At 42.8% G+C, this 27631-nt stretch overlaps 1 protein-coding gene across 4 annotated transcripts in view; it reads right to left on the reverse strand.

Annotated features, from left to right (window-relative positions):
• Window positions 1–27631, reverse strand: part of KMT2A (lysine methyltransferase 2A) — a 301152-nt gene that overhangs the window by 116840 nt on the left and 156681 nt on the right. For all 4 annotated transcript variants that reach the window (XR_004536758.1, XM_033917957.1, XM_033917958.1 and 1 more), the window contains exons 21-27: window positions 20825–20962; window positions 20534–20692; window positions 19842–19959; window positions 18956–19034; window positions 17204–17364; window positions 6989–7156; window positions 964–5302 (exon numbers count right to left, since the gene is read on the reverse strand). Coding sequence is in view for 3 of the 4 variants with exons in the window: in XM_033917957.1 (XP_033773848.1) it covers window positions 964–5302; window positions 6989–7156; window positions 17204–17364; window positions 18956–19034; window positions 19842–19959; window positions 20534–20692; window positions 20825–20962 (5162 nt within the window). In the remaining variant the exon portion in view is untranslated. The remainder of the gene's footprint in view (window positions 1–963; window positions 5303–6988; window positions 7157–17203; window positions 17365–18955; window positions 19035–19841; window positions 19960–20533; window positions 20693–20824; window positions 20963–27631) is intronic.

Here is a 27631-nt window from a genome sequence, read left to right on the forward strand (position 1 = left end):
ATTTGCATTATTCATGGAATATTAACTGTTAAAGAGGTGGTGTTAAATTTCCACCATGAGCAACTTAATGAACAAATCTGTTTAACTGAAGAGGTCCTCTTTTTCTTTCCCTCCCTTTTGTCAAATCATGGGTGGGATAATGATGATGAATATGTTTCCCTATCCCCTAACATGAGGTATGGGAAACTCTCTTGAAACTAACATAATAGTTCAGGTAATGCCATTATTGAAAATGCAGGAAAGAACAATAAGTAGGAAAGAACAATAAGTAATGATTCCTGCCCTCACTAGATCCCTCCTTGTCTGTTTTATCATTGTTTGTGAGAAATTCCCTAACATCTATTTATCTGCTATAAAAATAAGTAGGAGGAGGAGGATGAGGCAGGGCTTGGGAGTTGAGATTGGGTGCAAGGGGTGAGGGAGCCATTTTGACTTGGAGGGAAGAAGGGAGGGTCAGAATTTATTTTTGTTTGTTAACTTCTCTGCTACTATTTTTAGTGTTCTGTTGCTGCAGTCAAGAACACATCCTGCTAGTCATAGCAATGCAAAAAATATTTACTGTGGTATTTAAGAACTTAGGGTGCAGAGGTACTATGGATTAGTGAATCTTGTGGTAAAATAGCACACAAGCACACTGTTTTACCTTGGACATTAAAGCCTTACACTGTAAAACCTCAGTAAGAGGGAAATACCTACTGTACCCAAATTTAACTTGATCTTAGCTACTAAATCCAAATCAAAAAAATTTGTTTTGAAGTAGTTACTTCCCTGACTAGATACCTCAACCTTGCATCTCATGCATATTGAGTCTGATTTCTGTTTCCAGCTGGACAACTAAAAGCTGAATGGCATTAGCATGCTATGTGCTTACAGCACAAGGCCATGAAGCCTTACAGCTTTGTTTCTTGTTTCCTTTTTCTTAAAAACCAAGGAATTCAGAGCAAACAGTTTAGATGTTCCTACCCTGTAGCAGAAAGGATGGGTACAGTGTTGGCTTCAGCATCTGGAATGTGTGCTTCTACTGTACTTGTCCATGTGTGGCATGTTTTGTGCTTCTTCCCGGTTCCTTTGTCTACAGATGGTTGTATTCTTTTCATTTTCTGCTTAATTTTTGTAACAGCAGCTCCCATGCTGCTTGCAGACTGCTGTCCTGAGGATGCTGAGCCTCTGAGAGATGCTGAACTAGAATGTATCACCAATGAGGAAACCTTGTTCTGCTCAAGTTCAGCAGTGCCTGGAATGTCAGCTAATGGTGGAAAAGAAGATAGGGGAGCTGGTTGAGAACTGGCAAGGTCTTTTAGGGAGGAAATGATTGTGGATTTGCTACTCAATAACTGTGTCATATCCTGCTGAAGTTCATATTGACCTTCTGAATCAGAGGATGACTGGGTAACTGCCATGGTGACAGCATGTGTAGAAGGCAACACACAGATACTTGATGTGGCTGTCATGGCTCCAGTAGTTGGGCTCTGAGATGCTCCTAGCTGTGAAAACATGCCAGAGCCTGGTGATAAAGTCATGTGTTGCTCTTGAAGTCCTAGGCTGTGCTGACTGGCTTTGATTAATAAATTACTTATGGATCCCATGTCTGGAGCACTTAGCAATCCTGGGCTTGTTATTGTTACAGAATTTTGTCCTAAAATCTTCCCAGAAACAGATCCAGCTGAAGTGGTTGAAGTAGCCTGCATGGATACAACATTGAGAACAGGTGAAGTAGAAGTCAACCCCGATACAGATCCAGCTGTAAGGTGACTGGTTTCTGTCCCAATGATCCCAGATGAGGAGCCAACAGTGGTGGTTGTAGTGGATGTTCCGGAATTCTGTGGAAGCAACGAAGCTTGTTCAAAATAGACAATTCCAGATTTTGAACGTTTGATAATATTTGGAACAGTTCTATGAGAGGTGGCATTTCCAAGTGTTCCCATATCAATTAAACCTGGATGGTTTGAGATACTTCCTGTTAGCTGGGGGGAAGCAAAGTTGATCAGTGTCATGTTGGAGATCACATCAGGAGGGGTTACAGCAGACGATGACCCTGAAGGTGCCAGCTTTTTAGTCTTTCTGGAGTGCAGACGGGATATTGGCCTTTTCTTATTGAGGCAAGAGGTTGAAGTTGAAGTTACAAGATCTGTTCTTTGATTAGTTTCAGAAATTAAGAGTTGAGAATCTGGAGGTGACTGGACACCAATGAGCAGACCAGAAGCAGGGCTATTGATATTTGGTGGGAAGCCAGTCTGAGCAGCTCCTGGGAAGGAATATAAATGTGATTGATGAGATATAGGGAGCAATCCTTTGTTAGCAGAGGAGAATAAGGATTGGGGTGGTGGTAAACTTGGATTTAACCCAGTTGTCAAGGTAACTCCACTTCCTATTGAGCCTAAAACTGATGCACTAGGTTCTATTGTGTTTGCTGCTGAAGTAACTGAAGGAGTCAATTGGATTTTTTGTGTAACCCCATTGGGAAGCGTTTGTAGAACATAAAGTGGCTGCATATTCTGATTTACTACCAGAAGTTTTTCTGGAGCTGGCTTAAGATGGGGAGGTGTTGTCTGTACAGCAGCATTTGAAATCTGAGAAGGACTTTCTGTAGAGCTTGGACTATACTTCTGACTTTGGAGTGGCACAGTGGGAGAAACTGGTACTTGGAGACCAGGGGTTCCATTGTTTCTGGGTATGTCCTGTTTTCCCCCATGGTCTTGCTCCACCTGGCCACATTGTGGACTGGCTATATGTTCTGTATCCATGTGACCCTGAATATATGAATCAGGAGTCATGCGACTCTCAGGAGTTGAGTCCACATCTTGACCCAAAAGGGCAGAGTCTTCTTCACTGGATGCAACAGATTTTTCTGAGACCACAATTCTTTTCTCATCAGTCTCTGTTAGAGGCAATGAGAGTACAGATCTCTCTCCTGGCGAGGAAAGCTGAGATTCTGAAATCACAGCAAGTCTGTTGTGATTTTGACTTGGTACGGTAGGACTCCGAGTTGTCAGAACAGAAAGATCAGAGGGAAGTTCTAAGGGCAGCTCAAACTGTTCTTCAGCTGATATAGTGGAGGAAACACCACTATCTACTGGTTCTGTGCTTGGTAACTGCTGAGAAAACACTTCAAACAACCCCATATCCTTTCCACGATTACTATCAAGACCTAGCCCTTCACTAAGTGTAAGAAGTTCTGAAGAGGATGACTCTGGACTTTCTCCCAAAGCCTGCATAGAAGGAGTGTTTTTCAAAACAAAATCCATTATGTCTGATGGAAGAATGTTTCCACAGTCATCACTATTGTTATTGTCAGAGTCTGATTTTAGAAGCTCAGTGTTAAATGTGTCCAGGATGCTTTTATCTGAAGGTGTACTGGCATGTCCTTTCCGACTACTTTCTAAGGAGCTTAGCTGAGCCTCTATAGAGTCCTGATTATGGGACTTCCCTCTACTCACTGAATGACAGTTCTCCATCTTTTGCTCATTTGTTTTGTGGACTGTGGAACTTTTCGTCACATGCTCTTTTTCTCCAGTTTCATCTGATCGATTGAGCTTCAAGTTTTCTGTTCCATTTTCTTTACTGTTTCTCTTAGAGACCTGATTTACCTTGCCAGTTGTTGCTTTGATGCTGGTGTCACTTTCTGTGCCATCATCCACACCATCCAACTGCTGAGAGATCTTGGGAAGGTCACATTGTTCTTCTTCCCTAAACAAACTGTGCGATACAAGCCTCTCCTCTGTTGTAGAGGCAATGACAGTGCGAGAAAAGCTATAGTAATACACATCATCTTCATCTGAAGAAGTGCTTAAGTCATCAGCTCCATCCACTTGACCTTCTGCTGATCTTTTTCCTCGTTTTTTACCAGTTGAATTGCTGTAGAAAGGAATGTCTTCTTCCCCATATGATCTCACACCATACAGTGGAGTCAACCCAAAAAACATGTTAGATCTTGCACGAGCACTACGTCTGGGATACCGTCGCTTATAGGAACTGTCTTCTTGAGTCTTATTTCCATCCTGAAGCACAGAGTTTCTCTCTTGTTCTGGAAGGTTAATAAATGCGTCACCTACTCGAGGCTCTTTGGCTTTGGTACTAACTGAACTTAACTGCTCCACAGCACTATCTGCTGTGTTTTCAGAAGACGAAGAGGGTCTTGCTAAGCGAGCTGGTTCTGAAGTAGGGCAGGAAGATTCAGAAGATACTTCTTTCAGGGATTTTTTGGACCGACTGTCTGTCTCCATCTTCAGAGGTGTCAGTGTTACTTTGACAGTGCGTTTTCTAGGTGGCTGCTGTTCTTTTGAGACTGTTTCAATTCCTACTTGCTGATTATTTGGACCATGTGCCAGAGAATCTGTGCTATTCCCAGTTTTCTCACTAGAAACATTGTTGGCTGACCTCCGATTGGCATTTTCATCTGACAAAGCTGGATTATCCATCCTGAATTCTAAATTTTTTCCTTCATCGTTTGGTACTGAATGACTAAACTCTTTAGTAATTTTGTTGGGATGCATCTCTTTGAAGTTTTCTTTTGGTGGTTTCCTTACTTTTTGGCGTCTATATTTAGGACTGGACAGGACTTTCTCACTTACTAAAGAGATGGCATGGACCCCAGAAGGCTGCAAATTCCTTGTAATTAGGTCCTCAGCTTGCAGATTTGCTTTTTCAATATGCAATGGGGTTATGTGCTGGTGGTCCTTATTTCCAGAGTCTCTTGCTTGTAAAGACTGGGAAGCTGGGAGGTCCAGGGAATTAAATACCATTGTGTTAGGTTCTGGTAAAGTTCCAGCTTTACCAACATCTGAATCTAGAGTGAATGCACTGTCAGACTGCGTAGTGTGTTTAGAATTAGGAACCAAATGATCCAAGTCCTTCAAGTTAGATGATATTGCCTTCTCTATTTTTGATGTGCTTTTAGGCAACAAGTCCAAAGCACCAGGATGCTTCAAATCTGAAGACTGAGACCCAGTTATTTGAACAGTTCTTCCTCCATCTCTACTCACTGTCATTTTTGGGCAACAAGAAACGGTGGGATCTGGCCCTGTTGTGCTTGATGTATTTGAATGAAGAGACTCTAGTAAGTTCTCCACATTTTTAGCATTTGACAAAGGATCAGAAGATGAGCAAGTAAGGGCAGACACTGATGATACACTGTGCCTTGAATAAGCACTTCCAGCCCTTGTAGGTGAGGTCTTTCTAGGTTTTGACTGCTGTGGTGACAGTGAAGATGTGCTGTGTCTCCTGGAGCCAATACTACGAAGACCAGAAGACAGTACAGGATCGCCCACGGTCACAATTTCATGGGGTATTGGTGTAGGACTACCTAGAACCAATCAAATTAAAAATAGTTAGTTAAAACAGGTGAACAGAGAATGATAGCAAGTTTCTATACTTCCCTGCATACAGTCATTATCACTGTTGAGAAAATCTTCTGAACAGTCTGGTATTTACTTTAGACTTGTTTCTTCTGCCAATCTCACAACTAAAGCAACACAATACCATCCTGCTTTGGTTGACAAATTATAGCAAATCCTCCTAGCCTTGCTATTATTTCCTACTTCCTTTATATGCAATTAGTATAATCACTTGGTTACAGTGACATCATCTCTCTTTCACTATTTGACTCAGTGCAGTTCAAGCCTACAAAATGACCATTGCTTTGTATGGTTCAAATGATCTTGAAATTTGCTGGAAAATGCTATAAAAACAGCACAGGCTAAAACTGGAAACATAATTTGGATGCCTACTTGCCTAATTTAGCTCATCCATTCTTGTTTTGATTGTTCATGCCTAGCTATTTAAAGCCAGGCTATCTGCATTGACCCATTGAAGGAAGAAGCTCCTTCAAAAGTTCAACATAGATATAAGTCAGTTCAGTAAAAAGCAATCAATCATCCTTATTTCAATATATTGCAAAACAACAATTCTTAGGTTAAATCAAGAACAAAATCTGATGCACAGGGATAGCAGGGATCTGGTACAAAATTGTGCCATGCTGAGCATAAGCCTTCTCCCTCTTCTTGCAGCAAGATTCCCATCCCTTCTGTGTCTTTGTGGGATGTTTCCTGCCTTGTCCATCTCTATTGGATGTGTCCTGTCTGACTGAGCCTGCTGGGGTTTATGTCTTACTTCTGGGCTAATTTAGTGTTGGGTTATCTGTGTTATCAAGGCTATCCATGTATCTGAATTTTATTGCTCCTTGTTTTTGTCTCAGATTCTAGCTAGCCGTGTTTGTTTTATTCTTGGATTCCTTGCCCTGTAGCACATTATGTTTCATGTTTTATGTCTACTTGATAGACTAATGGACTAAAATCTGTTTTACTACTTGGGATCTAGCTAGGAACTTGGGAGGGACCTGGGTTGGCTACTGTTGGAAACAGGATACTGGGCTTGATGGACCTTCGGTCTGTCCCAGTAGGGCAATTGTTATGCTCTTGTGACTCCTGTAAAGGTGAATGAGGTGAACTGATAAGCTAAGCAAGATTAAGTTTTTTTTAAAATGGCTCTATGATGTACATTGTATTTTCCTTTATAGGGGACCCTTCCCAGTTGCCACCCACATCCTGTTTGGGTCTCCATCACACAGCCAGGTCTTTTCTCCTATGTCTTACCACTGGACTTCATAATAGCCTGATAACCAACAAAATTAGTGAAGCTGCAGTCAATCACACTGCTGAACTAGATCATGTAAACTGTAATTTTCACATGCTCCCTTCAACCAAAATGCATTCTCCAAATCTCAATTTCTTGTCCCCTTTTATAAGGTTACTAGCTTAAAGTGAAGAAGTACAGCAGCTGATATTAAAATAACCCAGATTTTAAACAATTCCCCATGAACTTTGCTACTCCTGAAGCACATATGCAGGCATATTAGCTATGAGCCATCCAAAGAACTTAGATTTTCTCTGTAATGCTAATATAGCCCTTTATCCTTGAAGGAAGGGCTCCACATATGTTCTGCTGTAGCATAAGTATCCTTAAGGCCAAGGATAGATTAACTACTGCATACCTGCGGAAGGCAAAGGTCGAGATCCAGAAGAACGCTGGGAAGGAGAATAGCTGGGTGTTCGGATCCTGCTGCCTGCAGGTCTTGAGGGAGTCCAGTAACTGCAGATGTGACTATGGGGTATGGGAGTTAAACATTCAGCTGGTACCTGGTTCTCTTTAGACTGTCCTTCTATAATATAAATCAAGAAAAAGGTGGCCAATCACAAGACAAAAAACGTAACCTTAGCATTCCTACCTTCATCAAATATGCCACAATACTTCTGGCATTCTTTTGTGAAAACCCACCTAGGAATAGTACTATCAAAGTCTACCCTTTCTTACTTGAAAGAAAAACACATGATCTAGTTGCTTCTAAAAACAATATACAATCATGTGAAAGAATTAGGACACCCCATGAAATATTTGGTCCATTTTAAGAAATGATAACACATCGATGTCGAATCTTTTTTAAATTTATCTCTGGAAAAGAAAGTAATGTAATTGCAGGTAAACAATAAAAGTTTCCTTGATTTACTTATGAAACAAAACATATCCACAAAAATGTGTATTCTAAATGAGTAATAAATTAGGACACCCCCCACATATCTTCTCACTTAAAGTGGCTCAAATCACACACAGGTGTATCACATCAGGAGCACATAATTAGAACATCGTTACTCAGCATTTTAAAGGAGGTTTGCCCTACTTAAACCTCAGACATTTAGTTTGGTGTGCTCATGACTGCTGCGGTGAGAGTGAACACCATGGTGAGATCAAAAGAGCTGTCTGAGGCCTTAAGAAAGAAGATTGTAGCCGCTTATAAGTATGGTAAGTGATTTAAAAAGATCTCAAAAGAATTTGACATTAGTCATTCCATGGTCCAGAAAATAGTGTACAAGTGGAGGACCTTCCAAACAACTGCCAACATGCCCAGGTCAGGCCATCTAAGCAAGTTGGCCCCTAGAGCAGACTGCAAGATGCTAAAAGAAGTCTCAAAAACCCTAAAATGTTATCACGGGACCAACAGCAGGTTCTTGCTACCCAGGTTTGGCCATCCAAGCAAGTTGTCCCCCAGAGCAGATTGCAAGATGCTAAAAGAAGTCTCTAAAAACCCTAAACTGTTATCACAGGACCTACAGCAAGCTCTTGTGACTGTTGATGTAAAAGTCCATGCCATGGATCGAAGGAGACAAAAAGTTGAGGAGAAGATCTATGTGGCTTAGTCCTTTGTAAGTAGAAAGCCAAAGCACGCTTGCAGTCCAAGTATGAAAAGCTGTGAAGAGAATGCAGTCCAAGTACGCTTGCAGTCCAAGTATGAAGAGAATGAGGCTTTGGAAAAAAACACTGGAAGTACAATGGATTGATTGAGATGAAATTCTGAAATGGCTTTTGGTAAGAATTTTGGATGAGTACGGAGGACCACCTTATCATGATGAAATACTGTGAAGGGAGGGTCCGCTACTAAAGCTTGTAGTTCACTGACTCTGTGAACAGACGTGAGAGCAATGAGAAAAACCACTTTCCAAGTGAGATATTTCAGATGAGCCATAGACATCGGTTCAAATAGAGGCTTCATCAATGTAGCAAGAACCACATTGAGATCCCAAACCACTGGAGGTGGTTTGAGAGGTGGATTGACATTAAAAAGTCCTTTCATGAATCGGGAATCCACAGGAAAAGCAGAGACGGGTTTCCCCTCTAGAGGCTGATGGATAGCAGCAATTGCACTGAGATGGACTCGAATGGATGTTGATTTAAGGCCTGATTGAGATAAGTGAAACAAGTAATCTAGAACTGAAGATAAGGAGGTAGACTGAGGCTCCTTGTGATGAAGGTTGCACCATGTAGAAAACAGAGTCCATTTCTGGTTGTAACATTGCCTGGTGGTAGGTTTTCTGGAAACCTCTAAAATGCCCATTACAAATTGAGAAAACTGTATATTGGGAAGTTACGTTGAGAGGTACCAAACTGTCAGATGCAGAGACTGCAGATTGGGATGAAGTAGAGAGCCCTGACTCTGTGTAATCAAGAGACAGAAAAACTGGTAGAAGTAGTGGCTCCCTGCTGCTGAGTTAAAGTAGATGGGAGAACCAAGGTTATCGGGGCCACCGAGGAGCTATCAGAATCATGGTGGCATGTTCTTCTTTGAGTTTGACGAGTGTCTTGAGAATTAGGGGGAATGGAAGAAACGCATATAGAAATTTGTTCGTCCATTCCAGAAGAAAGGCATCTGCCTCCAGCCGGTGAGGAGAGTATATCCTGGGGCAAAACTGAGGCAACTTGTTGTGGGGAGATGCAGAGATCTATTTGAAGGGTTCCCCACTGAGAAAAAAATGTGATGGAGAGGCGATAAATTGAGTGTCCATTCGTGAGGCTGTAGAAGACAACTCAATTTGTATGCCAGAAAGTTTTTCTTTCCTTGAATGTAGACGGCTTTGAGAAAGATGTTGTGAAGAATTTACCCAATTCCAAACCTTGAGTTTCCTTGCAAAGGGGGAGAGATCCTGTTCCTCCATGCTTGTTGACATAGTACATGGCTACTTAATTATATGTACGAATGAGGACTACCTAATCATGAAGAAGATGCTGAAAAGCTTTGAGAGCATTGAAAATCGCTCTGAGTTCTAACAGATTTATGTGACTTCGACGATCTGTGATGGACCAATGCCCTTGAGTACGGAGACCGTCGAGGTGAGCCCCCCAAGGTTGAGGAATCTGTCGTGAGGACCTTCTGATGAGGGGGCATTTGAAAAAGTAAAATTCTGGAGAGATTGGAAGAAAGCATCCACCAGTGGAGAAACTGTTTGAATGAAGGAGTACCTATAACATGCTGAGAGAGAGGATCAGAAGCCTGTGCCCATTGAGATGCCGGGGTCCACTGAGAAATTCTGAGGTGAAGTCAGGCAAAAGGAGTCATGTGAACTGTAGAAGCCATGTGACCTAGGAGAACCATCATGTGTCTTGCTGAAAGTGAAGTGAGGGGCAACACTTTGTGACAAAGTTGTATGAGAGTATCATGATGTTATTGAGGAAGGAATGTTCTGAGTTGCACAGTGTCCAGTACAGCTCCAATGAACAGCAAAGTTTGGGAGGGTTGTAGCCGGGATTTTGGAAAGTTTATTTTGAAACCCAAACTTTGGAGGAACTAAATAGTCCGCTGGGTTGCTACAATAACCCCCTGAGATGTTGAATCTTTGATGAAACACAAAGCTAACCTTCTGGACTAAACAGCTGCCAAACCATCCTAGTTATAAATAAATCAAAGATTGGCTAACCTATTTTAATTCTTAGAGGGACTGTTTGATCTTGTGAGAGCCAATATAAAGAATGATGAATAACTAAACTTGAACTTGGAGGGCCTCAGTATGAGCTCTTGGGATTTGAACGAGGGGTATTGAGCTCAGGTAGTGACTTATGGACGACCAGCATCAGACAAAGTCTAAATAAGCACTACCTCATTCATCATTTGGTTCATTATTGTGTCAATCACATTGTAAAGAAAGTGTTAAATAGATCACATTCAACAGTCCCTCTAACAAATAAACATAATAGAAAGGCTTAATAAGAACTCCCAAGATATTACCTTGTGTCTGAAATAAAGTGCTAGTGCTAAATAAATATGATAGACTAAAAAGTGCCACAACATAAACAGGTGAGTATATATGATATAAAAATGCAATGTAGAGTGTGGTTGCAGATCAAATCCCCTCTTCTAATAATAATATACCAATAAATAAATAGATAAGATACATAAATACTATGACCTAAAGTGCAATAGTGAGGATATGGACTAACACTCAAAATGCTGGTTTACAAAAAACTGAAAAACATTAACATGCAAAATAACAACTAAGTAGTTCATAAAATGGCTTCATCAAATCTAATGAGTTCATAAAGTCACTTCTAAAGCCTACTACACAATGCGTAAAGTAATTTCATCAAATGAGATATATTCCGAAAGCATCCAAAATGTTCAAAATTGCACTATTTGAAAAACCAAACCGTAAAATCCTCGAGGGGTACTTGATGGTCCAAATAACACAGAGAGTACAACCACTCGACAGAGCTCCATTTCGTTTTCTTCATTAGGAGTGGATAGCATATGGATTGCATCTGACAGAAGATATTTTTCTACTGCTGGCTCGAAATTCCGGAGCGTGAAAAAATTATTTAAAGCTATCGCCGTAGAAAATAAAGATGGCGTCTCAGGAGTATCAGAACACCATGGAGAGTCAGCAGGGGCAGCGTCCTAAATACCGAGATGACGTCAAAAAATGTGCAACATCAGAACATGCCTAAAGAAACTTGGTAAAGCATCTGTCCACGTTTTCATTAAATCCTTTGGGAGTGTAAGATTAGAGTTGAAAAATCCAAAAGTTCTCTCATCTGAGTAAATAAGAATGCTTATCACCATTGAAGGACAAGGGAACTTGTTCCAAAATACACCATCTTAGTTGAGAGAAGTCGTGTTGATGGGCGATATTATGAGACACCATGGGAGCAGCAATTTTACCTGTTTTGTGACAGCTCCAATGTTCAATGAGTCTAATCCTAATGCTGCGGGTGGTACATCCTACATAGATCAATTTGCAGGGACAAGAAATTACATATACAACATGGTTAGACTCACAAGTAGTGTTTGATCTAAGATAGTAAGTTTTATTGGTAATAGGATGGGTCCAGTGGCTACTGGAGATAGACATAGCGCACACTGAGCATTTGCCACAGGGGGAGTGATAGCCATTATCCCTCGGGCCTTGGGACTTAACCCGAAAATCTGAAGAAACCAGATGCTCAGCTAGGTTTTTGCCTCTAGTGAAGGCAATGCACAGATTTTTATGGAAAATAGGATGCAATTGTAAGACATGCCAATACTGGCAGCTACTTCTGAGGACTGGATAGAATGGGACAAGATGAAGATCTGATTCGAGGAAGCTTCTTTATGATTAGTACTGGTAAACCTGAGGTCCCGATTTGCATGCCATGCTCTGAAATAAGCTTTTTTGTTGACATTACTGGGATACCCTCTAGCTAAAAACGTCTTCCGTAGAAGACTAGCTTCTTTTTTGAATGCCTCATCTGAGGTACAAATGCGCCTGATCCGTTGAAATTGACCAATGGGAATAGCTGCTTTGAGGCGCTTGGGGTGACAGCGTGAAAAAGACAATACATTATTCCTCTCGCTCAGCTTGTGATGGACCCTGGTATGTAATGAACCATTTTCCAGTATAACATTGGTGTCCAGGAAGGTGATGTCGTGTCTGTGACTAGTTATAGTAAACCCTAGGTGAGGATTAAGAGAGTTCAACCAATTGAAAACCAACCAGTCAGTCCAACCAGAGTCAGTCCAACCAGAGTCAGTCCAAATGAAGAAAATATCGTCTATAAATCGCATCCAACCCAGTACTGAGCAAAATAAAGGGTGGGCATACACAGAATCCTCTTCAAATTTGGACATATACAAATTAGCGATACTGGGGGCAGCCGTAGTACCCATAGCAACCCCTTGAGATTGTTGATAAAAAGAGGAGTCGAATCTGAAATAATTTTTGGTAAGAACCAAATGGGCGAGCTTCATCAGAAAAGCCGTGGTTACTCGGTCAGAAGATTCTCTCTGGTCAAGAGTAGTCTGAACGATATTGAGAGCCTGATCTTGGGGAATGCTGGTATAAAGGGCCACCTCATCAAGGGTGACCAACCTAACTTCAGAAGTAGGTAATTCCAAAGTTTTGAGTTTGCTTAAAAAATCTGTCGTGTCTCTAATATATGACTTGGCCTTGTTAACAAATGGCTGGAGAAAATGATCCACAAATTGAGATAGGGGTTCTAATACAGTATTCTTGAGAGAAACGATAGGTCTCCCGGGAGACCTATCTCATCTTTGATGAGCCAGTCGTCCAAGTATGGGAAAACCTGAAGACCACGGCTGCGCAGAGCTGCTGCTACTACAATTAGGCACTTGGTGAAAACTCTGGGAGATGCCAGGCTGAAAGGTAGCACTCTGTATTGAAAATGATGATCTCCCACCCGAAATCTGAGAAACTTGTGGAAGGCTGGATGAATGGGAATGTGAGTGTAAACCTCTTTGAGATCCAGAGAGCATAACCAATCGTTGTGATCCAGAAGGGGATACAAGGATGCTAGAGACAACATCTAAAATTTTTCTTTGACAAGAAATTTGTTGAGAGCTCTGAGGTCCAATATAGGTCGTAGATCTCCCGTCTTCTTTGGAACAAGGAAGTAACGGGAGTAAAACCCCGTGCTCTGCTGTTCCAGAGAAACTTTCTCGATGGCACAGAGACGAAGTAGAGCTTGAGCTTCCTGAAGAAGAAGAGTGAGCTGCGACGAATTGGAAGGACACTCTTTTGGGGGGAGATCTGGTGGAACTTGAAGGAATTGAAGAGAGTAACCCTCCCTGATTATTGTGAGGACCCAGAGGTCGGATGCAATTAGTTCCCATTGTTGATAAAAATGAGGGAAACGACCTCCAATGGGAAGAGGGTAAGACAGAGGCAGAAAGATTGATGTTATGCTCTGTGTTAGATGGTCAAAAAGGCTGAGTGGACTTGGGTGCAGCAGGTGTCTGAGGTTTACATTGCTGCTGCTGTTATTTCTTAGGAGGTGGCCTTGAATAAGGTGCTGACTTCTGAGGATAATGCCTCTGATAAGATGGAGGAGGCCTATAACTCTTAGCACTGGAAGGCTTCGGCCTAACTATAGAGGCAAACAATTTCTCATGCTCAGACACGTGTTTTGTGGCTGCCTCGATGGGGTCATCAAAGAGCTCATTGTCCTGACATGGGATGTTAGCCAGTTGATCTTGTAGGTTCGGATCCATGTCCACAGTTCACAACCAGGCTAGACGACGTATGGCCACCGAGAACGCAGTAACCCTGGAGGACATTTCGAAAGCGTCATATGCAGCCTGAACCATATGCATGCGAAGTTGACCTAGCGAAGAATGCATATGCTGAAACTCTGAGAGCTGATGTTTTGGGAGATACTTGAAAAAACTAGGCATAGTGTTGACCCAATGCTTGAGGTATATAGTTTAAAATCCTATTCATCATCATAGAATTTTGATACAGCCGACGGCCAAACTTGTCCATGGTCCTTTCCTCTCGACCAGGAGGGACTGTGGCATAAACTTTGGCAGGATTGGATTGCTTTAAGGAAGACTCAACGAGAAGAGGTTGATGGGACAATTGAAACGCCTCTAATCCTTTACAATGAACCATCTTATAACGAGATTCTAGTTTTGCTGGCACCACAGGAATTGAGTCTGGGGTATCCAGATTTTTCTTAAAAGTTTGACAGAGAATGCCATTCATGGGTAATTTTAAAGAATCCCTAGGAGGATTAGGCATACCCAGTTCTTCTAAATACTCCTTAGAATATTTTGAATCAGACTCCAAGACAATGTTGATAGCTTTACTCATTTGGCATAAGAACTTAGTAAAGGACACTGGATCAGAAGAGGGATGACGTTGTTGAGGTGAAGGTGAACGAGAGCCCCTCGAGGTACCCCTTACAGCAGAGAAAGAAGGTGAAGCTTCTCTGGAATACTGGTACTGGAAATCTGAATCCATAGGCAAAGATGAAGATGAAAGTCCACTTCTGGAACGAGTAGAAGCAGAATATTTTCTTTTGGAAGAACCAGCTGGTGAAGAAAACCTCGCAGGAGAGGAACTCGACTGACAAGAGACCTGTGGTGTCTGGATGTGAGGTTCCACAACAGATTTCCTCGAGAAGGGAGTTGGAGGCCTTCAGGAGTCTTGATGCCTCGATGAACGAGGTCTGCCTTGGGAAGAAGACCTGGGTCTAGATGAATGCCTTGACAGATGGAGTGGTGAACGAGGCATTGATCGAGTCAAATCCTTCCTCGATGAGGACTGTTGAGATGTTCTCGCCCTGTGCCTCAAAGAAGGCAATGCTTTATGTTGTGAGGTAGGACTGGAAGTTGATGAGTGAGGTTAAGACACTTGCAAGGTCTCGGCTCCTTGTAAAGAGTGCTCAGACTGACCTCAAGGCACTCTCAAGGACTCGACTCCTTGTAATATTGCTGAGTGCTCAGGCTGGACTGCAGGAAGCAGGGTCGAGGCAGGAGTCAATTTGGCAAGCATGTTACCAAACTCCTGATGCAGAATAGTTTCCAACATATTCTGTAAAGCCGGCACCAAGACTACTGGAGCTGGTACAATTGGTGTGGCTATGGACTCCAAGGAAGACGATCTCGAAGACGAGTGCTTCCTCGATTTGGAGACACTCTTCTTGGAAATCCTTGAAGCAACGAATACCACTGAGGTTGCTGTTGGAGTAGGCTGTGACACATGAAGGGCTGGCTTCGATAGTTTACCTGATGGAGACACTGAGGACAACGGCCCCTCCGGGGATGATTTTGCAGATTTCCCTGAGGATGAGGACTTCCCCATCAGGGAAGGCTTTAGCGAGGCCAAAGCTTTAACCCGCAGAAGACTTCGGCGCAGTCGAGGTCAGGGTCGAGGGTTTTGGAGGAAGATCCATTGTCCCGAAGATTTTTTCAATTTGAACTTGACAGCATTTAAGGGCTCGATTTTGAAGTGTAGCACAACGAGCGCACAACTCCGGACGATGTTCGGGTCCTAAACACTGAACACACCACTTATGTGGGTCAATGATAGAGATCGTGCATTGACACTGGCTACACTTCTTGAGCCCTGTGACTGGCCGGAACATGGACTGAAAAATAGCTGCAGCTAAATCGAAGCCTGGAGGCTGAGGCCGCGGAAAGGCCCCGCTGTGACATGACCAAAAAATCACAAAAAACTTTTTTTTTTAAAGTACACGTGCAAGCGCAGCGCCTGAAAAAAATAAGAAAACACGAGCCGTGGCGATAAAAAGGCACAAAAAAGAACTTTCACGCAGAGTTTGAAACGAGAGCTTCTCAACTCCGCGGAAAACTCAGAACTGAGGAGACACGCATCCTATGTCGGGCGGGAAGGCACTTATGCATGCGCGGTGCGGCAGTCGTGAACTTTCAAAAGTTCTTCAAGCAAGTCTGCTTGTCAATCTGTCCGCATCGAGGTTCCATAGTTGACGTCACATAGTTGATGTTGAGAATATGCTTGCTGCCTGCTTGTCCTGGGATAAAAGGTTTTCAGTTTAGACAATCTGTCCTCCACAATTTATTTGCACTTTAAATAAAATATATATATATTATTTTGCCTCCTCTGATTTTCTTATTCAAGCTAAGGCCTCACCAGCAAGTGTGCCTGCATTTCCCCTGCTTGTCTTTGGAGAAAGCAAAGTTGCTTACCTGTAACCTGTAGACAGCAGGGGAATGCAGCCACACTTGCCCGCCCTCCATCCCCTCTAATCAACTTACTTCCTAAGCTAGAGACATACTGATTGGCTAGGGGGTGGAGCTCAAGAGGAAGGTGCCCACACATGCCTAGTAAAAAAATAAATAAATAAAAAATACTACTCATTACAAAAAGACACAAGCAACAGCCATTTCTATGGCGGGTCCTCTAAATAGAATGCTTTACCAGGATATTTGAGGCTATGTAAAGACAAGATGCCTTTTAGGAAGCAACTAAAAACATATTTGTTTGTGAAAGCCTTTTACTAGGTAGTGATGTTTCAGATTTTGACAATCTGTTTTATTGAAATCTTATTAGCCATGTGCTAGTTTTAGTAAGTAGACAACTTTGAAGAAGTGAGTAGATAATGTTTTACTGATTATATGTGTATACATGATTATGTATGATTACTTTGTAAACCGCTTAGGTCTTAGATGGTGTAGAAAATTTTTAAATAAATAAAGCAAAAGGAAGCTTGGGTATTTGGTGCCTTCAAAATCTGGTGCCCTTGCTAGTTGCTTGTGTCTAAATCAGGGCTAGACCATTTTGCCAGGTACCGACATCAGATGTACTATACATATTCCAGGCTCACCCCTGGAGCCCTTATGAAAAACTGGAGTTATATCACCCACACTCCAATTCTCAAGTACTGTGGCCATTTTAAATATGTTACAGATTACTAGTAAAAGGTTAGCAATTTCTTGTTGGAGCTCTTTCAGAACTCTGGGTTAAATACTACCCAATACTAAATTGTTAAGCCTTAGGACCATTCACTCATGCCCATAACGTGCTGATTGATCAAAAGCAGCCTATTGAGTGAAGTAATTTGTATATTATTTACCTTATATAATACTGCCAAAGTTTAGATAGCTGACATTATCTTCTCCCCTTCTAACCTGTTAGTGTTGCAGGACTATGAGCAATTGTCCTGTTTTCATCATGCTCCACTGTGCTGTTGATATCCGGTTCCTCAGCTGGTGGGCGGCATTCCATGATTTTGCATGTATATACACAGCGCTTCCGAGCATCTGTTGTACTCCAATATACTCTAGAACACCTGTGATGCAGTAGAATGTGACATGTATACTTTGGTTTGAGTGCTACAGAAATTAAATAGTGCACAATAAGCACACACTTCAAGCTTCAGCAGACTTTTTCTAAAGGTATAATTAGGCACTTAGAGGGAAGTGCAAACTCAGAAAAACTACAATACTCACGGAGCAGTCACTGCTCCAACTTATGCCTGGACCTTCTAAACATACAGCATGTCAGAAAATGCATTCCACCCTACTCATTTCCTATGACTTCCTTACTCAGTTCTACCATTGTTGCCTAGGCTGGAAAACCACTCTAAGGCCCAAAATCTCAAAACTTTATCGCTGTCACTAAACTGTTTACTGACGGTTTAGCCTGTACACATTTTAGCGGCGGATTATCAAAACATATTATCTCTGTCAATAGTGAGCTTTCTAGCAGTCTCCGACAATGACATGCAAATGGGCTCTTCAACATTGAAATGAGCCCTCTGGTGGATTCTTAAAAAATGCCAAGCCATTTACTAAAAGCGGAATCAGCTTTTGGCAGCAAAAATAAGCGACTGGTCCAGGGGTGCCGGTGAGTGTCAGAGACTGCTAGAAAGCATGTGTTGTGATGCAGTGGGAGAGATGCCCATTCTCTCTTCTGCTGCATCATAACATTTCTCCCCTGCAGCGGCAGCGAATATCCCCCACCCTCAGAATGGCGGCGACACCTCCCCTGCAGTAGGAGAAATGCCCACTCTCCCCGCTGCCAAGACATGCCTGCTGCCGCTCAGCCGCACGTACCCTCTGCAGTGGGAGAGATGCCCACTCTCCCCGCTGCCAAATAACCCCCCTTGCCATAGAACATCCCCCCGCCTCTGACACCCTTTCCCCTTAACCTCCACATAGGTGCATGGAGGGCAGACTCCCTCCTCCCAGCTGGTCTGTCTGCCGACCCTAAAATGGGCCTTCCCCTCCCTGGTGCAAACCCATGGGAAGGGCCTTATACAACCTGGGCCAATAAGAGCCTCGGACCCCTCCCTGGATGCACAGTGAAGGGGTCTAAGGTTCTGATTGGCCCAGGTACCCCATAGGAGGGGCCAATCAAAGCCTCAGGCCCCTCCCTGGTGCATCCCAAGATGGGAGGGGAAGCCCCATTTTAAGCGATGCAGACAGACCAGCTGGGAGGAGGGAGTCTGCCCTCTGTGCATCTATGTGGAGGCAAGGGTGAGGGGGTGCCAGAGGAGGGGAGGTATTCTATGGCTGGGGGGGGCGGGTGTCACTTGACAGTGGGGATCTCTCCTACTGCGGGTGGTGTGTGCGGCTGAGCCGTGGCAGGCGTGTATTGGCAGCGGGGAGAATGGGCATCTCTCCCGCTGTTGTGTTTTTGGGTTTGTTTTTTTAAAACACGTTTTAATGCTATCACCAGCGATGGGCACATGCAAATTTAGTGAAGCTTCGCTACTGTCTGCCAATCTCATCTGCATGTGTGATTTTTTGAAAATGTCTCGCTTTTTTCAACTCGCTATCAAAACGGATGCGTTAGCAGACCGTTGCTTTTTATCCTGGCCTAAGTCCTGAAACACCAGATTACTAACACCCATATTATATTTAAAACAATGTACTTACTGGTATCCGATAGGAAACAATTTGTCTTCACAGTCTGAGAGGTCATTCAGAAGTCCTAGACAGTCTATAGTCATTGAACCTGGAGGGGGAGTGTAAAAGAAAAACCTCAACACTGTTATTCTGCCAAGAGTGGCAAATATGCTTTGCTAATTAACTGCAACTATACTGCTTGGACAACATAAATAAATTAATTCTAATGTGAGGGGTGAGTGGCATAGTAGCAGGTATCCATAGAAATACTCCCTCAATGAGGTAGCAATTAAACTATCCTCTATCAGGTGGCACTGAACTGCCATAACAAGTCCTGAAACAGAGGGGCAGGGCTCAGGCAGCAAGGACTAGAGTGGAGTCATTCCTGAGAGGCCCCTGATGGAAGAGGATTCCAGGAGAGTCCTGAGGCAAGAGATGTCTAGGAGTAAGCCTGAGGGAGAGGCTCTGTGAGGAAGGAAGTGGCCCTGGAGTTTGGGTTTCCCCTTGCCTGTGTGTATGGAGAAGTGACAAGGTTCAGCATTGGTTAATATAGGTTTTTGTTTCACCTTGTATCCTTGTCTGTTGTTTTATGAAGGTCTTGCTCCCACACACTAGCACTTCTACTAAATATGATGCAAGTAAATAACCAGATAACCAAAAGATAGCTAAGATTCCTTCTCTTATAGTTCATAATTTCTGAGTACAGATGTGGAACTAGATAGTATAGTAGCCACCTTGCCTTACCAAATGATCAACCCTTTCTTGACATTAAATTATTAATCTGCATTTAGGTAATGTTTTACTGTTAATTGTCAGGAACTATGGCTACATGCTGCTCAAAGTAGAATTTTTAACTTTCTTCTTTAGAGCCCTCTCCATTCTAATCCAGATTATAGGGGAGAAACTCATGCCTTACCAATCATCATATGAATGCCATCTGGTTCCAGACCATGGAGAAACTTTCTCCTGAGGCTAATCCCTTCAAAATCCACAAACACTCGACGAAGGACTTCAAACCCATTGTCAGCTACCATCTGAAGTAGAGTTGAAAGAATATCGATACTCATCAGTCTGCTAACAATTATGCTCTGACTAGATATTACTAGTATTAAATTAAAGCAAGAACCGACAACTCCAACTCTGTGAGGAAATAGAATATTTCTTGGAATTAATGCTTCACACCCCATCTAATCAGACAAACTTGCTTAGTTTCTAACTCTACTAAACAACTGGCTGGGAACTAGATAGTTTGCAGTAAATGTTTGATCTAGCAGAATTTTATTGTATCACTGATTGCCTACACAAGAGTAATTTTAGCAGCTTATTAGCAGACCTAGGTTGATAAAGTGTCACAAAACTGTCAGTCAATATGAGTGAGGGCAAGAGGGATTTATTCAGTCAATTATAATTTGAATCCAGGAAATCTAGAGTAGTTTTCCTTCAATTTCCAGATTTGTGTACTTTTTGCATTTCTTAGGGGGTATAAACAATTTTGCTTTCATTTGCAGTGGTATCTCCAGCTTGCAGGACTCCACTGCCCAAAACTCTCCACTCTCAAGAGTTAAGACACATCAAAAGGGCTAAACTAAAGGAATAAACTTTACTTGCCTCTCCTTTGATTAGATCTCGGTGCCGTTGGCAATAGACCTTCTTATCATCCAGAAAGAGACAGCTCTTAGCTCGGGAACACATGAAGTGGTAGTTGCTGGTACAGGAAGTGAGACAACATCCCACAGTGGCCCCAGGTTTCAGGCACAGCTCACATCTCTACATAAAGCAACAATATCAAAGGAAATGAAGCTTCATAACTCAGAACTCAAGTGTTCTGCAGTCTGTGATATTAGTAAAGTTTAATGTGCACTCAGGTTTTCCAAGATGTCACTAACAGGGTTTACCCACCAACTGCTTGCCCCGGATCACAGCCATATGCACATTTTTCAGGGATCCATCGTCATCCTCAAATACTTCTGCAGACCAGAGGGCACAGTTTACATGTGTCCATTCATTTTGGCCAATGTACAGGAGACGCCCGGCGTCCTGCAGAAGTTAGAGAAAGAGGTTTTTAAAAGTAAATTTACCATACATCAAAATCCCCACATTCACCTTTAATAGATTCTTCAGTTAGAGAGCACAGAAGTCAGCAATTATATTTCTTGTACTTCATGGAAGAATAACTATTAGGGTTGTCCAGAAAAACCTAAAGTTGGAAAAACTGTGCAAATTTATTGGCATTATAGCTATAACTTAAGTTTTCACACTCAGCAATAATATATCTATAAAAAGACATTTTATATGGGGTCACATGACACCATGCTCAGGAGCGGTTGCTGCACAGCAACTCACCTGCTGCCTGCCTGAGTAATCCATCTGTAACTGCCTTTAAAACTACCCGGAGTGCTTTCCACAAGCTCTCTAAGGTGTATGGCATCACCTGGGTGTTTTTTGGATGAGGAAAACCAGGACTATACCTCTAAAACAGTGAGGAAAGACTGAGATTGTATGAAAGGGTTGGAAGACAAGATGGCAGTGCCTCCCAGCCCTGCAGGACCATCCGTTGCCTCCACATGGATTTCAGAGATCATCTCAGAAGTTACAGCGGCGATGGAAACAATTTTGGATAAACGCCTGCTCACAATTGACTACAAGTTAGAATCGGTGCAGGGGAAAATCGAGGAGGTGAGCTGGGAGTTGGGTGCTTTCCAGCAATGGATGAGTGATGTGGAAGACAGGGTCCAGGACATGCAGACTGCAACTAATAGCCACGCGGATCGTCTGCAGATCTTGGAGGAACACTTGGAGGATTTAGAAAACCGCAACTGGAGGAATAACCTCCGTTTTGTTGGTCTTCTCGAGTCCTTACCTGAAGTGAAGCTGGGATCCTTTTTTGAGGAATGGTTGACTTCATGTTTGCAGCTTCCACAGACCTTAGGACTGCTGCATATAGAGCGTGCTCACTGCATTGGCAGCCGACCAGCAGTGGATGCAACGCCCTGTGTGGCCACTGTGTGTATTCTCAATTTTGCCCATAAATTGCAATTCTAAAGGCGCTACACTCTGGCCAGTCCTTGCACTATGAGAACCATTGGGTCCTTTGTTTTCAGGATTATTCCAGCAAGTTGGCACAACAGCGGCCAACATTCTCCCTGATTTGCTAAAAAGATTCGTTTTGGCTTAAACTATCTGGCAAAATTGCACATTACTTAGAATGGGATCACCACTACTTATGACTTGGTGATGGGGGCGCAAGCTTTTATTGCTACTCTACTGGATTCTGGAGCTATGCCATCTACCTCTTCGGCTGCTGGTTCAAGTTGAGCTTCTGAAGCAAGGTGACTATGCTGGACCCTTATGCAGTTTTTTTTTTTATTCACCCCAGGACTCTAGTTGGAACACTGCTTTCTTGGGGCCTCCCAGTTGTGCTTGCTCAATGGGTTTTTTATGAGGGTTGGCTAGCTCTCTTTGCAGTGGGTTACATGTTTGGATGCTGATGGGTAGTATGCTGCGTGTTTGAAGTGTGTTTGTGCTGCTTTGAGGCTTAATTTGATCTATTTGGAAATTGTTGATCTCTGTGTGTGAGCTTTGATGGGGCTAGACTATGGGTTGCTCCCAGCGCCTTCTTAGGTTTAATCTGTGCTGGATGCAAATGAATGGGCTTAGGTTGGGAGGGTGCTGCATTGCTAGGAGATTGCTGGTTTGTGTATATGGGATTAGAGGAGGTTGACTTGAGTGTTGTTTCCTACCATTTCCCTTCCATTCTTACTGAGCAATTTAGACAGGGTGGGCACAGGTTGTGGAGGGCCGTTTGTTGTGAGTGAGTTGGGGGGGGGATGAGAGGATGTATGGATGTTCAATTGAGGGGTAGATGTGTGATGATTGTGCTGGGTATTCTTTGGGGACTCTGTGAAAAAACATTTGGGGTGCACTGAGATGGGCTAGATGAAAGTTGGTGTTGGGGAGCTGTAGGTAGATTTCATAGCTTGTGATAAATTGCTCGGGTGAGCGGGCGTCAAAATGTGACCGATACTGCTATACAAGCAGAGGCAGAGTTTTGATTTGGTACACTGTTTTGATATTTTTGTACACCGCCTTGAAGGTTTGATTAGGCGGTATAAGAAATTTTAAATAAACTTGAAACTTGATGTGGGGAGGGGAGAAGGGGCTAGATTGGGTTAGAGGGAGGTTTTGGGGGGATGGATATAGTAGGGAATGCTAGACAGAGGGGATGGGGTTTGAGGGAGGGGGTGGGGGTTGTGGTCCCACTAATGGTGTTACGGCTTCTGGAGGGAGAGGTTGTATACTCCTTGATGCTGATCCTGATCATGCTGGTGGAATCATTGGACCCGGTGGCTGGGCTGGAGTCCATGGGTGCACCTTTATGTTCTTTTGTTTGCACTTTGAACTCTTATTTTACTTCCAAATGGTTAGAATTGTAACATGGAACGTGGGCAGTATAAATTCCTAATCCCTTCCTTTTCCCCTCTCTACCCCTCTTAGAATCTACTCATCAAAATTGCTTTAGACCTTACGCCTTAATTGTAATTTGTATTTCTCTTCCTGGAAATGTCCAGTTATCGTTCTGATGTAATCCGCTTAGAACTGAAAGGTACAGGCGGAATATAAGCCAGTTATGTAATGTAATGTAAATTCCCCTATAAAATGTGCTCAGATTTTGCAATAGTTACAATGTATAAAGGCTGATGTAGTGATGCTGCAGGAGACACACCTTACTGATACTGAACATGCTAAATTGTGGAGGGAATGGGTAGGTACTTGTGTGGTAGTACCTGCGCTGGGAAAGAAATGTGGGACTGATTCTCTTTCATGAGGGGATGGTAGCACATATTCAAGTGGTGGCTTCTGACTGTGGGGGGCAATATATCCAATGTAAGGCACAGTTGGCTGGGTGACTCATTTTGTTGGACAGCGTCTATGCTCCCAACACTTATGATCACTCCTTTTACAAGTCCTTGCAGACTCTAATACTTGCTCAGGAGATTTTGCCACTCATGCTGGGGGGGGGGGGGAGACTTTAACATAGCCTGGGACCCTGAATTAGATCGATCTCTGGTGCCTCCATATGGTTCTCGGGGGGATAGAGGCCTACCTTCCTTATGTTGCTTGTTGGATCTAACAGATGGATGGTGGATGCTTCATCATATGGAAAAAGACTTTACTCATGTCTAGGGCGCATTCTTCTCAATCCCGAATTGATTATCTGTTGGTATTTTGAGACATTTTCTCACTGGTAGAGAGGGTGGAGATCAGGGAGATTGGGTCCTATGCAATCTCCAACCATGCTTGGGTGTGGATGGATTGGAGGGGAAGAGATGAGCATTCTACTGCTCCACGTTGGAGATATCCTTTGTGGCTTCATAACGACCTCCGCTTTCAGGCACATTTGGTCCACTGTTAGAAAGATTATCAGTATCACAATTGTCATGAGGGAGATCCGGTACTATATTGGGAGGCGGTGAAGGCTATCCTTAGGGGGGGCGATCATCAGTTATGCTACTCATGCCCATAGGACACGAGATAGAGACTCTTCAACCAGCTGGTGGTAGAACTTCTCTGCTATGGGGAGTGCTACCTTTCAGCCTGGCATCATCTCCCAGAGTTTTCACCAAGTGCCTAATTGAAGTAGCAGCAGTTCTGCGCAGCCGTGGTCTTCAGGTTTTCCCATACCTGGACGACTGGCTCATCAAAGATGAGATAGGTCTCCCGGGAGACCTATCGTTTCTCTCAAGAATACTGTATTAGAACCCCTATCTCAATTTGTGGATCATTTTCTCCAGCCATTTGTTAACAAGGCCAAGTCATATATTAGAGACACGACAGATTTTTTTAAGCAAACTCAAAACTTTGGAATTACCTACTTCTGAAGTTAGGTTGGTCACCCTTGATGAGGTGGCCCTTTATACCAGCATTCCCTAAGATCAGGCTCTCAATATCGTTCAGACTACTCGTGACCAGAGAGAATCTTCTGACCGAGTAACCACGGCTTTTCTGATGAAGCTTGCCCATTTGGTTCTTACCAAAAATTATTTCAGATTTGACTCCTCTTTTTATCAACAATCTCAAGGGGTCGCTATGGGTACTACGGCTGCCCCCAGTATCGCTAATTTGTATATGTCCAAATTTGAAGAGGATTCTGTGTATGCCCACCCTTTATTTTGCTCAGTACTGGGTTGGATGCGACACTTGTGGCCATCAGGTCTATGAGGGGCTAAACTAAACTAAACTAAACCTTAAGTTTATATACTGGATCATCTCCACGGATGTTGCGGAGCTCGGCACGGTTTACAAGAACTTAAAATATAGGAAGAGAAGGAAAAAAAAAAGGTTTACATGAACTTATATATAGAAGAGTAAGGGGGGATAGAATTACATTTTAGTGAAAAGCCAGGTTTTCAGTTGCTTAATAATTGGAGGGAGCCCAGGTTCCGCAGCAGGGTAGTAAGGTCATTCCAAAGACCTGTGATTCTGAAGAGAAGGGATTTTCCCAGTTTGCCTGCATAGCGAATACCGTGTAGAGAGGGGAAGGCTGACCCCAAGACTGAACTATTAGCTGAAAGGTTGAAGAATTAGACACCATTCTCCAGGATCTAGGGCGTGACAACTGAGAAAGTCCACCTGCACATTCTCTATGCCTGCTATGTGGGAAGTTGAGATATCCTGAAGATGAGACTCTGCCCAGATCATGAGCAGAGCTGACTCCTGCGCCACCAAAGTGCTCTTAGTGCCCCCCTGATGATTAACGTAGGCTACCGCCATGGCATTGTCCAAAAGAACCCTGACTGACTTGCCCATGAGAAAGGACTGGAAGGCGAAGAGCGCTAGATGGATGGCTCTGGTCTCTAAGACACTGATTGACCAGGAGGCCTCCTCCATGGACCAGGTGCCCTAAGCTGAGTAACCCAGACACTGAGCTCCCCAACTGAGGAGACTGGCATCTGTGAATCCGTGAATCAATTAATAAACAAACAGATCATTTCCCAAATTATCAAACCCACAAAAATTGTCATCAATCAAGAAAAGAAGGGAGTATAAAGGATAATTAATACAAAATCTAGTTTAATAAATTTTTATTTGGTATCTAACTTCTTTATTTATGAGAAAATCTATTATTACTGATAACCCAAATTCAATCGTATAAACAATTTGCTTTGGGCACACACTTACCCTAATATATAAATGAATTAATAAATTAAGGGACTGAAGTATCATAAAGGATGCATTGTTCTCAGTAAAGAGATATCTTATAACTTGGATGTTATTTCAAGTCTTCATCCTGAATGCATGTGATGTAATCATTTACTTCAAGCCTCCTTCCTACCTCAAAATTTTTTTTATTAATTTAATTTAATTAGAAAACTATCAACTAACTAAGAGTGCAAACCTATCCTTTATTTAATTCATCAGTCAATATTATGATTAATTTAATTTTTATCTGAAATTCAATTCAATTAATCAAAAATGTATTATAATATATCAAAGAAAGAAGAACAGCAACGCTTATCTTAGTGGCTTCCCAGCCAGGACCAACGTTGGTAGGTTGTGAACTACCTGATGCTCAAACTGTTTTAGAGCATTTCAGCTATTAACTAGCCTTCATCGGGGGACAATATGATTGCTGTACCACTATTTAGGTTGAGAAACAATGCATCCTTTATGATACTTCAGCCCCTTAATTCAGAAACTCCACCACCCGAGACATGACCTGGGTGCTCTCCTGGAACAACTTTGCTCAAATCAACCAGTCGTCCAAATAGGGATGAACCAGAATGCCCTCTTTGTGCAACGTTGCTGCAACGACCACAACTGTGGTGAACATCCGCGGTGCTGTGGCCAGACCAAAGGGAAGCGCATAGAACTGATAATGGTGCCCCAAGATCGCAAAGTGTAGGAAGCGATGATGGGAGGCCCGAATTGGAATATGTAAGTAAGTTTGCGTCAGATCGAAAGAAGTCAAATACTCCCCTGGCTGAACTGGCAGAATCACAGACCGCAGAGTTTCCATGTGGAAGGATGGAACGTGAAGAGCCCTGCTAACCTCTTTCAAATCTTTTTTTTTTTAATTCTTTATTCATTTTAAAACTTTCATCAAGTGTACAAGAAATTGCAACAAATAAAATAGATTTAAACACTTGTACATCTTATCATTATATATTATAGTTAGAAATATAACCATCCCCCTCCCATCCTGAGATCCCTCTAGTTATTTTTATTTTTTTTCATATAATAGAAACCCACCCCCCACCCAACCCTTATCTTACATAGTTAATAGAAAAATATTAGAAAAATGGCATCAATCCTGACAAAAGGACGTTAATGGTTCCCAAATTTTAATAAAGTTTTTATAATTTGTGCTGAAAACTGCTCCTAGCTGCAAAAAAGTGCCGGTTAGTTGAGAACAGATAGAAAAAAAAGCAATCATAAAGGGAAATGAGCCCTTTAGACCGGCATAGTCTCAGGATTTTTTTTTTCTTTACTCAGAACAGACTCCATGGCTCTCAAAGCTGGCAGCCTGACCAACCACAGGGGCCAGGCTGCCAGCTGAGGCACCTCTACAAAAATGTGGGGAGGTGGAGGAAGGGGGGGGAACCAGCATGAGACCCACCAGGTTTACACTCCCGACGTCAGACGGATCCCCAAACAGGACCCATCTAAGCTCCATCCGGCAAAAAAGGGGAACCCAGGAGTCCAAAA

Source organism: Geotrypetes seraphini, chromosome 13, assembly GCF_902459505.1.
Source record: "Geotrypetes seraphini chromosome 13, aGeoSer1.1, whole genome shotgun sequence".
NCBI lineage: Eukaryota > Metazoa > Chordata > Amphibia > Gymnophiona > Dermophiidae > Geotrypetes > Geotrypetes seraphini.